At 37.6% G+C, this 14,077-nt stretch overlaps 1 protein-coding gene across 8 annotated transcripts in view; it reads right to left on the reverse strand.

Annotated features, from left to right (window-relative positions):
* The window catches only part of KIAA0825 (KIAA0825 ortholog), a 437,461-nt gene that overhangs the window by 286,859 nt on the left and 136,525 nt on the right, over nucleotides 1-14,077 (reverse strand). For all 8 annotated transcript variants that reach the window (XM_037801406.1, XM_037801405.1, XM_037801404.1 and 5 more), the window contains one exon: nucleotides 8,436-8,546. In XM_037801406.1, the coding sequence (XP_037657334.1) occupies nucleotides 8,436-8,546 (111 nt within the window). The remainder of the gene's footprint in view (nucleotides 1-8,435; nucleotides 8,547-14,077) is intronic.

The raw sequence follows: 14,077 nt of genomic DNA on the forward strand, positions 1-14,077 counted from the left end.
GAATATTAACACTGTACTATTAACTATAGTCCATTGTTTATATTAGGTGCATTTTTTTCCCATATACCACCCTATCATTAACACCCTGCAAGAATGTGGTACATTTGTTACAATCTATGGAAGAGCATTTGTATCCTTGTACTATTAACAATAATCTATCATTTACAAGTAGGGTTCACTATGTTATACAGCCCCGTGTTTTATCTTTTAATATTTATTCCAATAGTATGTGTATATATACGACCTAAAATTTCCCCTTTTAACCACATTCACATATATAATTCAGTCCTGTTACTTACACTCACAATATTGTGCTACCATGCCCACCATCCATTTCCAAAATGTTACAATCAACCTAAATAGAAATTCTATACACATTAAGCATTAAATCCCCATGCTTTACCCCTAGTCTGGCCTCTGGTAACCTATATGCTAGATCCTAACTCTATGAGTTTGCTTATTCTAATTATTTCACATTAATGAGATGATACAATATTTGTACTTTTGTGTCTTGCTTATTTCACTCAGCATACTGGCTTCAAGTTTCATCCATGTTGTTGCATGTGTCAGGACTTCATTGCTTTTTATGGCTGAATAATATTTCATTGTATAGATACACCACATTTTTATTTGTCCATTCATCGGTTAATGGACATTTGGGTTGCCTCCATCTTTTGGCAATTCTGAATAATGCCACTATGAACATCAGTATGAAAATATCTGCTTCAGTCCCTGCTTTCAATTCTTCTGGATATATATCTAGTAGAGGGATTGCCAGGTTAAATGGTAATTCTATACTTAGCTTTCTGGGGAACTGCCAAACTGTCTTCCACAGCAGCTGCACCATTTTATATTCCCACTAGCAATGAATGAGTGTTCTTATTTCGCCACATGCTCTTCAACACTTAATTTTCTGTTTTCTTTTAATAGTAGCTATTCTAGTGAGTGGGAAATGGAATCTCGTTATGGTTTTGATTTGCATTTCCTTTATAGCTAGTGATGTTGAGCATCTTCTCATGTGCTTTTTAGCCATTTGTATACATTCTTTGGAGAAATATATATTCAAGACTTTCGTCCATTTTTAAATTGGGTTGTCTTTTATAGTTGAGTTGAGGATTTCTTTATATATTCTGGATATTGTATGTGGTTTCCAAATATTTTCTCCCATTGAGTAGGTTGTCTTTTATATTCATGTTAAAATCCTTTGATGTGCAAAAAGTTTTAAATGTTGATGAGGCCCCACTTATCCATTTTTTTCTTTTGTTGCTTTTGCTTTGGGTGTAAAATCTAAGAAACCATTGCCTGACACAAGACCTGAAGATGCTTCTCTACATTTTCTTCTAGGAGTTTTATACTCCTGGTCTTATATTTAGGTCTTTGATCCATTTTGAGTTAATTTTTATATATGGTGTGAGATAGGGTCCTCCTTAATTCTTTTGCATCTGGTTCTCCCAGCACCATTTGTTGAAGAGACTAATCTTTCCCAATTGAGTGAACTTGGCAGCCTTGTCAAAAATCAGTTGGCTAAAACAAAATAAAATAAAAATAAATTGGCTATGGATATGAGGGTCTATTTCTGAACTCTCAATTTGATTTCATTGGTCTATATATCTATCCCTGTGCAAATACTATGCTATTTGGACCACTGTGCATTTGTAACAAGCTTAGAAGTCAGGAAGTGTGAGTCCTCCAACTCTGTTCTTCTTTTTCTAGATGTTTTGGCTATTCAGGGCCCCTTAGCCTTCCAAATAAATTTGGTAATTGGCTTTTCCATTTCTGCAAAGTAGGCTGTTGGAATTTTGATTGGGATTGTGTTGACTCTGTAAATAATTTTGCATAGAATTGACATCTTAATGATATTTAGTCATCTAGTCCATGAACACAGAATATACTTCCATTTATTTAAGTCTTCTTTGATTTCTTTCAGCATTGTTTTGTAGTTCTCTGTGTACTAGTCCTCTACTTCCTTGGTTAAATTTATTCCTAGATATTTGATTCTTTTACTTGCTATTGTAAATGAAATTTATCTCTTGATGTCCACCTATGATTTCTCATTACTAGTGTGTAGAAGCAATACCAATTTTTCCATATTGATCTCGTACCCTGCCATTTTGCTGAATTTGTTCATTAGCTCTAGTAGCTTTGCTGTAGATTTTTTGAGACTTTCTATATACAGGATCATGTCATCTGCAAATAATGAAGATTATCTTTCTTCATCTCCAACTTGGATGCCTTTCATTTCTTTTTCTAGCCTAATTTCTCTGGCTAGAACTTCCAGCACAATAACAGTGGTGACCGTGGGCATCCTTGTCTTTTTCCAGATCTCAGAAGGAAAGCTTTCAGTATTTTATCATTGAATATGATGTTAGCTGTGGGTTTTTCATATATGCCCTTTATTATGTTGAGGAAGTTTCCTTTTATTCCTATGCTCAGAAGTGTTTTTATCAAGAAAGGATGCTGGAGTTTGTCAGATGCCTTTTCTGCGTCAATTGAGATGATCATGTGGTTTTTCCCTTCATTTTGTTAAACTGGTGCATTACATTAATTGATTTTGTTATGTTAAAACACCCTTGCATATCTGGGATAAAACACCCTTGATTATAGTGTATAATTCTTTTAATATGCTGTTGGATTCAATTTTCAAGTATTTTGTTGATGATCTTTGCATCTATAATTCTAAGAGAAATTGGTCTAATTTTCTTTTCTTGTAGTATCTTTATCTGGCTTTGGTATTAGTGTGATGTTGGCTTCACAGAATGACTTGCTTCATAGAATGAGTTACATAGTGTTCCTTTCTCTTTAATGTTTTGGAAGAGTTTGAGCAGGATTGATATTAATTCCTCTTCGAATGATTGGTAGAATTCATCTGTGAAGTCATCTGGTCCTGGGCTTTCTCTGTTGGGATGTTTTTGATGACTGATTCAATCTCTTTACTTGTAAGTGGTTTGTTGAGATCTATTTCTTCTAGAGTTAGTGTAGGTTTTTTTGTGTGTTTCTAGGAATTCATCCATTTCATTGAGGTTGTCGAATTTGTTGGCATACAGTTGTTCATAGTATCCCTTTATAATCCTTTTATTCCTGTGGCATTGGTAGTAATGACCCCACTTTCATTTCTGATCTTTATTATTGGCATCTTTCTCTTTTTTTCTTTTTCAGACCAGCTAAAGGTTTGTCAATTTTATTGATCCTTTCAAAGAACCTTTTGGTTTTGTTGATTCTTTATATTGTTTTTTATTCTCAATTTCATTTATTTATGCTATAATCTTTGTTATTTCTTTGCTTCTGCTTGCTTTGGGTTTAGTTTGTTGTGCTTTTTCTAGTTTCTCCAGGTGTGCAGTTAGGTTCTTGATTTTAGCTCTTTCTTCTTTTCTAATGTAAGCATTTAGGGTTACAAATTTCCCTCTCAGCAGTGCCTCCGCTGTGTCCCATAAGTTTTCATACATTGGGTTCTCATTTTCATTTGTCTCAAGATACTTGCTGATTTCCCTTGCAATTTATTCTTTGAATCAAGGATTGTTTAAGAGTGTTATTTAACTTCCGTATATTTTTGGATTTTCCAGTTCTCTGCCTTTTCTTTGTTCCTTCTTCAGGAATCTTGATCTGTTGTTCTGTTTATTTTTATGCAGGATTTTCTACTCAGCTCCTATGATTTATGATTTGTTAAAATTCTCTCCCTCACTTAGTGTCCCCTTTTCCTTACACTTTTCAATTCTGGTCCCCATTCTGTCTCACAGATGTTCAGCCCTTTGCTGGTTTAGATATATTATGTCCCTCCAAAAATCATATTCTTTAATGCAGTCTTGTGGGGGCAGATTTATTAATCTTTTTGATTAGGGTGTGACCTCTTGATTGAGTGTTTCCATGGAGATTTGACCCCACCCATTCAGGGTAGGTCTTAATTAAATCATTGGAGTCCTATAAAGAGGACAAAACGCCTCAAGAGCAGTTGAGAGACATTTTGGAGACAGCTGTTGACAGCAGATACTTGGAGACATTTGGAGATGCTAGCCCAGAGTTTGCTCCAGAACAGCTAAGAGAGACAAGCCCAGAGACAAATGGGTGAATGCCATTTTGAAAAGCAAGTCAGGAGCAAAGGACCAGCAGATGTCAGCCACGTGCCTTCCCAGCTGACAGAGGTGTTCCAGATGCCATTGGCCATTCTTCAGTAAAGGTATCCTCTTGTTGACGCCTTAGTTTGGAATATGGCTTTAGGACTGTAAATTTGTAATCAAATAAATCCTCTTTATAAAAGCCAATCCATTTCCGGTATTTTGCATAATGACAGCATTAGCAAACTAGAACAAGCTCCCCCTCCTTTTTTTTTTTTTTTTTTTTACAATATCCTGCCCTAGGGAGCCAGATGGGGTCAATCCAGAAAGGTGGGTCAATCCAGAAAAGTCTGTTTTGTATTTAGGTCATCCTGCCAATAATAATTGGATTGAGTCTTCACACCTCTTGCCAACAGATCTGCTGCAGTCTCTCCCTTCCCCCACCCCGCCCCCCATGGTGCCTTTTGTATGCAGCACAGAACAGGAATCAGTGGCTTGTGTTTCACTCTGAGTCTCTGTGGACTTGAGTTCCAGTGTGTGAATATGCATGGGGTTCTAACATGCTGCTGTCAGTGGCTCCCTAGTCTGCATCCAAGGCTGGAGGGACCCGGATGCTGCCTCTGTGCAACAACCTAGCTGCGGGACAGAGTGAGGGGTAGGGGTATGGACTGGCAGGTCTAGGATGGAAATTTCCTACCTGTTCTTGGCAATTCTTTTTCTTTTTCTTCCATTCAGCATTTGTGGAGGCCTTATCCAGTCTCTATAGTCCTCCAGAATTCTAAGCAGTGGGATTCGTCCTTTTATTAGCTGATTTTGAGGGCAGATTTTTCCATCTTACATCACCATGTTGATGACACCACTCCTCACTCCTCTCTATACATACGTTTTTTATGCTATTTGATGTGCTAGTTTGAAGCTGTTATGTACCCCAGAAAAGGCCACGTTCCTGTGGGTGCAGATCTGTTGTGGGTGGGACATTTTGGTTAGGTTTGGTTAGGTTTTTTCAATTTGAGATGTGACCCAGCCCATTCAAGGTGGTTCTTAATCCTTTTACTGGAGTTCTTTATGAGAGAATAAAGGACAGAAAAAGTAAAGGGAACTTAGAGAAAGAAAAGCCCTGGAGAAGCTAAGAGAGGACCTGCAAGACACAGAGAGGAAGCCACTGGAACCAGAAGCTGAAAGCAATGAAACCTGGGAGCAAAGGACCAGCTGATGCCAGCCATGTGCCTTCCCATGTGACAGAGGTGTCTCAGATGACGCCACCCTTTCTCCAGGTATCATCCTGTTGAAGCCTTAATTTGGACATTTTCATTGCCTAAAAACTGTAAATTACACGTTAATAAATCCCCATTTTAAAAGCCAACCCATTGCTGGTATATTCTATTCTGGCAGCTTTAGCAAACCAAAACATATGGCATAGGTCAGGACTTCCTAATTTCGTCCCACCTTCCAATAACTACCTCTTGGGAAACAAGAGTTCTCTCTTCCTTCAAGTTTGGGAAAGTTGCATATACTAGACCCTTCTGTCCTGGTTTGCTAATGCTGCCGTTATGCAAAATACCAGAAATGGATTGGCTTTTATAAAGGGGGTTTATTTGGTTACAAAGTTACAGTCCTAAGTCCATAAAAGTGTCCAAACTAAGGCATCAACAATAAGTTACTGTTCTAGTTTGCTAATGCTGCCAGAATGCAAAATACCAGAAATGGATTGGCTTTTATAAAAGGGGGTTTATTTGTTTACATAGTTATAGTCTTAAGTCCATAAAGTATCCAAGCTAATGCATCAACAATCGGCTACCTTCACTGGAGGATGGCCAATGGCGTCTGGAAAACCTGTTAGTTGGGAAGGCATGTGGCTGGCATCTGCTCCAAGTTCTGGTTTCAAAATGGCTTTCTCCCAGGACGTTCCTCTCTAGACTTCAGCTCCTCAAAAATGTCACTCTTAGTTACTCTTGGGGCATTTGTCCTCTCAAAAGTCTGCTTTCAAAGGCCGTCTCCAAAATGTCTCTGCAAGCTGAAGCTCCTCTCAGTTCCAGTGCGTTCTTCAAAGTGTCCCTCTTAGCTGTAGCTCCTCTTCAAAATGTCACTTTCAGCTGCATTGAGTTCCTTCTGTTTGTCATCTCGTTTATATGGCTCCAGTGATTTAATTTAGACCCACCCTGAATGGGCGGGGCAACACCTCCATGGAAATTATCCAATTAGAGTCATCACCCACAGTTGGGTGGGGTGCATTTCCATGCAAACAACCTAATCCCACTAGTATATCACAGTCTCTGCAGAGTCAAACTATAAAAATACATAATGAATAACTGATAATCTTGTTTGTGCAGGGGAATGATTTTTCATCTGAACTGCTTTTCTGAACATCATCTGAACTGCTTTTCCTTTGGAAGGGGAAGTTTAGTGTTCAAGAGCCTGAGCTTTGGAATCTGATAGGCCTGGGTTCATAAACCAGACACTTCAGCCTTGTTCTCTTTTGAAAGTGTCACCTATGCATTACTTTATTTTCCATAAAAGGAGGATGTGAGTGCTTACCTCATAGAACTGCTGTGAGATTTGAAAGAAATAATGGATGTAAAGCAATGGTACCATGTTTGGTACACAGTTATCACTCTAAAAGCTGGGCTGACTTTGATGACTGGATTAGTTACTAGTCTGCATTTTTCACTAAACACAATTATCTCCTTATGTTATTAAATGTTTTTTAAAACCCACCCTTTTAATGAATCCACAGTAGTCTATTGTATGGCTACCCTATAGTAGATTTACATCATTCCATGATGTGGGACATCTATTTCCAATTTTTTCTTTTACAATTAATGTTTCAGTGAACAATCTTACAAGGAAATCACTACCAACATCTCTGATTAATTCCATATGATTGATTCTTAGAAATGGAATTGTTGGATAAAGGGGCATAAATATTTTTAAGGGTTTTGGTATACATCATTAAACAGCCCTCCAGAAAACTTGCATAAAATTGCATTTCCACTATAGGTTGAATAGTCTCCCACATGTTCTAATATTTGTGTTAGGATGATAGTGGAAACTGGTTGCTAAACAGAAGCAGAGAGAAAGAAAAGTTGAGTTACATTTACATTTGCTTTAGGTATATGAAGGAGAAAGAAATTAAATACCTGGAATAACTATTTGAAAGATAAAACCATTTTCATGCTGACTTCCCAGTCCTCCAACTGAGCTTGAGCAAGCCTGGAGGTGGAAGTCTAAAGGCAGCCACTTGAACAGTTCCAAATATAAGAGGAAAGTAGGTAATAAATATAAATCAAAGCAAAGGTGATAATAATAATGAGATCAAATATGTTCAGAATTTTGGGAAATCATCAAAATGACAGTTGTTTGCTTAATTCACTGTAAGAGATCCTGTTTAATTTGTTAAGATATTTTTGCAATAGTAAGCATTAAAGAGTTTGTTATTTAATCCCTAATGACCATAATAGGAAGTGCATTTACATGCAAGATAACAGGGTATTGAGATGATCTTGGAAGTAACAACCATACACTGAGGTCCTTAGAGGCAGAGTCCATGTCTCATTAATCTTGGATTATCCCAATACCTATCTGGAGACAGGTACATAGTAGGCAAGCAGTATATATTTGTTGTGTCTGCAGAGATTTTTGTGTATGAGGCTTTCACACCCTCTATTCTGCTAGCATTCCTGTCTTCAAAGAGAGATAAACTGAGATGGTAAAATCACTGATAGTGCATTTCCAAGACGAATCAAGAATGTATAGGAATTAGCAATTTCTCCTTCAGCTATACATGATATTTTTATTCGCAGATACCAAGGAGAGGTACTTTCCAATGATATATTCAACAAAGAATCAAACTGACATTCTACATAATGCCACAAAATGTCATCAGATTATTCTGGAATTACATTTCATACTTTAAATGATTTGACTTATTTTTAAATGCAGCTAATTAAATGCTAAAGTGAAAGACCCTATTCATAACTTGAAAAGTTATCCCTCTCTCATCTTCTATCTAAGACTTTGAGTGAGTCACATGAATTATCGAATTTTGCTGCTTATGTTTAATAATTAGATGGAAAACTTGGTCACAGACCAAGAAAGATAAATTTTTAAATGGCTAAGAAATTAGCTAAAATGGAAATAAATTCCAATAATTCACATTTTTTTCATTATATCACTAAAGATATGAGTTAGTAGAATGATTATGAGGCCTATGCCTTGGATTCTTGAGCTAAGAAAGAGAAATAATACTCTTTATTTATCTCCCTTACAGTAATACTGTGAAAAGTTATGAGTTTTGTTTGTAAGCAGCATTTACAACCATGAATAAAAGTATCTATTAAACTTGGAAAGGAATCATAGAATTACAGATATTATGGCAGAACAACTCACCTGAGGAAAGAAGGGTAGAAATGTTCTATGCAAGAAAACCAGTATAATGGCTGATTGAAAAATGATTTTAAGGAATCTGAGGCAGAATCATCCATGCCATGCTGAAAAATCCTAAGGAAATACAAATAAATTCTTTCAGAATAAGCAGGAAACATTAACTATTAAGACCATTGAAACAACTTTTGACTATGACTTAGTATTCGAAGTTAAGATTTTTGCACAAAATGGTATTGTGCTAGAATGGACAATGACATCCAATTTATCCACTTGTGATGTATGCTAATACATGACTCAAGGGCCAGGTCAGCAAGTCAAACACTCTCATGAAAATCATGAGTGGTGAATTAGGATCTCTATGAGTCTCTATGTAACAATCCTCACACTTGGGAAAGTATATCATATCATCATCATTTAATTTTTTAAAATTTCATAGTATAAACTTTATCAAAGATAAAATACATAAAGAATAGTACAGTGAACATATGCCCCCCTCCTTACCTGGATCCAATATACATGAATTTTTTTGCCATATTTGCTTTATTAATGTAAAAATGTTTAGCATAAAGTTACCACTTTTTAATCTTTAAAATGATTTCTAAATACTAAACAGTAATGAGGATTTATCATTTATTTTGTATGTTCCTAAGAGTCTACAGAGGACTTGTAAAGATGAACTTAATTGTAAAATATACATGACTGTGAGTTCAAAATTAGAACAATATCTGGTCTACAGCCATCTTTGGTGAAGTGACTGTAACAATTTTCTAGGTTGGCCCATAGTCAACAACAAATCTTGAGGTCATAAGGATGGATTTGTTACACAAAATCTTTGGTACACAGTTTGGCTAACAAAAAGTTTATAGGAACAGGAGACTATATTTGCCTACATAGAGTTAAGAATGATCATTGGATTGGAATTGTTTTAAGTGGTCCTATCTCTCTTTGTATATATTACAGGAGATATAGTGTCCCTGGATAAATAATATGCAGAACAAAATTCCATTCTGAAAGCTCATTCTTGTCTTTTCAGTCCACATCCTGCTTCTTGTATCCTCACATTTTCCAAAGGTGACCCTTCTCTTCCCTGGTTGTCTTGCAGAATAGACCACAGCCTAATTAAATATACTTTGAAAATTTTTGGACATTTACTAAGTAATCTTCTTCTTGGAATCCACTTTTTTTATCCTCACTAAATTCCAAATAAGAACAAAATTCTTTGAATAGGCTTCCAAGTCATATTGTCATATTTCCATTCCATTCATTCCACTGTGTGAGCTTGAGAATCAGGCAGAAGCCAGATCAGGATACCTTAGATGCTTTTCTAAGGAGTCTGGACTTTGAACCAACAAAGGGGAATCACTGAAGAGTTTATAGCATGGGAATGATACTAGCAGCTTTAAATTTTGGAAAATTCATGTGAACAGCAGTGAGGAGAGGACTGAAGATTGGAGGAGGATAATGAGTGGGAGAAGGGAAACAATTAAGATGCTACTGCAGTAGATCAGGCAGAAGATGGCGAGGGCTTAAACCAAGGAAGACGAAGAAGAGGTAGTGAGTAGGAGACAAATATAAAAACGTTAAATTAATAGAACTAACACTATTTATCCCCTAATGACATGGGGTAGGAGATGTTTTGGGAGGGAATGTAGCGGGGTAAGAGTTGAGGTTAAGGGAAAAGCCTAGGATGACTCCCAGGTTTTTATTTAGTTTTGGTTATGTTGGGGGGGCTGAAGTACATCCAAAAAGAGACATCAGTAGGAATTGGGATTTACAGAATTGGTATATACAAGAGACATCTGGGTTAAGGATATTGATGTGGAAGTCATCAGCACAATTGTGAAGCCATTGGAGTGGATGTAATCACCCAGAAAAAGTGTAAGATGAAAAGATATACAAGGATGGAACTACAGAACCCACCAACATGTAAAGGGTGAGCTGAGAAAAAGAATCAGAAAAATCACAGAAAAGTAGATGGAAAACCAGACGGTGATGTTAGGGAAGGCAAAGGAAGAGAAAAGAGCCAATAGTGTCAAAAGCTGCAGAGGTTAAATAAATTGAGGAACTAAAACAATTCACTGGAGTTATTGATTGGATAACCTTTTCCAGGTTGTTTGTGTAGCAGGACAAGGGCAGAAGCCCAACTGCCATGCACTGAGTGAATGGCAGGAGTAGAATACAAGACAGTGAGTACAAAGTGTGTTTTAAGGAGGGAAACAATATTAAAAGAGGATTATTAATTAATATAGGATGGACTTGGGGGAAGGAGCCAGAAGATAGAATATCTAAGACTAAGGCCATGGAGAGGAAGGAAATGTGACCAAGAGCTCAGGTGAAAAGATTTCCTTTGATTGGGAAAAGACTCACACTTATATCAGAGACCAAAAAGGGACATGAGGGTGAGTAAGGATCAAGATAATTATCAAGAATGGAGATTAGAAGTTAAATTGCATGCCTGATAGTCTGGATTTTCTCAGAGAAGTACATGGACAAGGCCATCTGCCCCAAGTGTGATGGGGCAAAGTAGGAGGTTTGACAAAAGTGCAGGAGTTTGCAAGAGGAAGCTGCCCAGAGATTTGACAGAGTGAGATTGTCAAAAGGTACAAAAGGACAGCCAGGTGACTTTCTCCAACAGTATTCCAGATTCTGGATACAATGGCCAAGAAAACGAGGGTACAGGGGAAGGACATGCAAGGGAGCTAAAAGGAGAGTGCTGTATAAACTGACAGAGGATATGCACCAAGGGGTATGGAAAGAAAGGCAGTCCTAAAGGAGGTGATAGACTGAGGGAAAATGATGATCAAGAGATGGAGAACTTGGTGAGAGAGCAGGAGGGACTGGAGTTTATGGACAAAGCCATGTGGTATTATAGAATATGTTTACTTTCCTACCTACTTCTTGGAGCCCTTTGCACAAAACCCCATTTGCCCAGTTATCTGGAGTAACTTGTTTCTCCAAGAATGAATATCTTGCCAAGAATGCCTTTACTGTCATGTTCAGCTAGAGTCTTGGATTGCCTCAATACCTTCTTTAATAAGTCTTCCTTGACCACCTTATCTGAAATATATCCCTTCTCACCACTCTGTCCCTCTCTATTTCCTTATTTTGCTTTATGTTTCTTCATAGGACTTATCTTTATCTCTCATTCTTCTACATTTACTTTTTGTTGGCTACCCCCTGCCCCAAGGGTAGGGTCACTGAGGGTCATTTAGAGGCAAAATATGGGCAAGTGCAGAAGCTCTGGAGCCACACAACTGGAATTTGTATCCTGGGTGTGCTAATTTTTACCAGCTGGGTAATGTTTGGTAATTTACTTAGCCTCAGTTTTCTCATTTGTAAAATGGGGATAACAATAATAATCCTCTCACAGGGCCCTGTGAGGATTAAGTGAGATAAGGCCTTAGCAAAGTGCCTCCCACATAGTAAGGACTCAACATACCTAAGCTATGATAACAAGAGTTGCAAACAGTTCTTAAGAAGTTCAAAGGTCTCAAAACTGACAGAGTTCCTAGTGGCTCTAAAAGGTTGCCTAGTTAGTTTTGTTTTGTTTTTTAAGGAGAGTCTAATAATAATGGAATGATTTTTTGGTGCCAAAATTTCTTTAGACTACAAACCATAGGCAACACATTACTTAACATTTCTGCCATTACCTAAGCCCTTTTATTCCTATGACAATTTCTCAATTGTACTGGTAACAGTTAAGGTTATTTGGCTACAAGAAATGTTATGGCAGATGTTTATGGTCTCAGAGGGGGGTGGGATCTGTATGAGCATTTAATTCCACAGCAAGAGCCCAAATTAGTTTCATTATTCTGGAGAGTATAACAGGGTGAAATTGGCCCACAAGCCTCAATAGGGGAATGAAATTATAAGCTAGCTATTAGATAACCTCTAATGATGTCTTGGTACACAGTTAAAGAGGGGATGATCTAAATAATTCAGAGTGGAGAGTAAAATGCAATCACATGAGCCATAGAATTATATTTTCCACAAAGCATAAACGAATTTTGATATGGAATATTTAAATATTCCTTTTAAAATATTATCTACAGGCTGAGACAGAATACATTTCTTCATGTTCCCAAATTAGCAGACTTTAAAGGCGGCTTTGCTTAAAGGAAAAAAATTGACTTTGGGAAAATGTCTTGCCTTTGCCCTTTCTCCAGCATCAACCAACCTGTGCCCTTTCCCCCTCACTAATTTTCTGCCCCTGAGCTGACCACATCACTCCACTTCAGCACTCTATCTCGGATTCATTCTCTTTTGGTTCTCTGGTCCACAATTAAGATTGCCCTCTTTCCTTTTCTTGTTAACAAAACTGATCGGCTCCTTGGGCTTGTGTTGCCAGCTGCTAGCAAGAAATGACTCCAATGTACATCACTAGTGAGAACAACTGACAGAAAGCTAAAAAGAGTTAGCTGGGTTTTATGCTTCACTTGTGCCAGCCTCCTTTTGGCTGCCCTCCCGGAAGAACTGTGTCTCATAGTATGATGCTGATGGAATAAATCCCCACGATGGAATTAAGGCAGCCCAAGGATGTAAGGTCCATGGGAGTGGAGGGGCCAGGTCAGACTTCTTGCACTGTCTATGCCTTCTATGGTGCCATTGGAGGTGCTCAATAAATAAGAATAAATAAGAATACCAGGTAAAAACCACAACCTCAAAAGAAGCAGAATTAGTTTGAAACCGAAGTATTGAGACAGCACTGGACTACTTGGGATAATTAAGGACATGGAGAGTATTTCTGATGGGCCTAAAATCACAGACAACTAACTATGGGTATGAAAAGATAATCAAATTCAATCTACTTCACCATTTTAAACAGAATCCTCAGTTGCTTTCATTTCCTAAAACAGTGTTAGCCCTGGGACTTAAAAGTAGTTGCCTAAATGTCATTAAGTAACAGAAACCAAAGTAAGACACTTGGAATCAAATATGGTTCCCTGTATTTCCCCTGCTCCCAGCTTGAATTACTCATGATGAAAATAATTCTTTGAGGTAGGAAAACAATGAGGATCACTGTATCACTGGCACAGTGCTTGGCCTACAGTAGGTAATGGTAAATACATGGTGTTCCAGTTTGCTAATGTTGCCCTTTTGCAAAACACCAGAAATGGACTGGCTTTTATAAAGGGGTTTTTTTGGTTACAAAGTTACAGTCTTAAGGCCATAAAGTGTTCAAGGTAAGGCATCAACAACAGGTACCTTCATTGGAGAAAGGCCACTGGCGTCCAGAAAACCTCTGTTAGCTCGGAAGGCATGTGGCTGGCATCCACCTGGTCCCCCAAAATGTCACTCATAGCTGCACTGTGAACTCCTTTATACAACAGTGATCCAATTAACACCCACCCTGAATGGGCGTGGTAACACCTCCATGGAAATTATCCAATCAAACCTTTCACTCACAGTTGATTGAGTCACATCTCCATGGAAACACTCAATCAAATAATTCCAATCTAATCAACACTAATACATCTGCTCCCACAAGATTGCATCAAAGAACATGGAGTTTTGGGGGACATAATACATCCAAACTGGCACACAAGGTAAAAAAAAATTTTTTTTAAAAGAATGAATGAATGATAGAAATACTGTCAGATTTATGAGAAGGAAGATGGACCTTAGGGCCATCTACGAAGAGAAAT

Source organism: Choloepus didactylus, chromosome 13 (assembly GCF_015220235.1).
Source record: "Choloepus didactylus isolate mChoDid1 chromosome 13, mChoDid1.pri, whole genome shotgun sequence".
Taxonomy (NCBI): domain Eukaryota; kingdom Metazoa; phylum Chordata; class Mammalia; order Pilosa; family Megalonychidae; genus Choloepus; species Choloepus didactylus.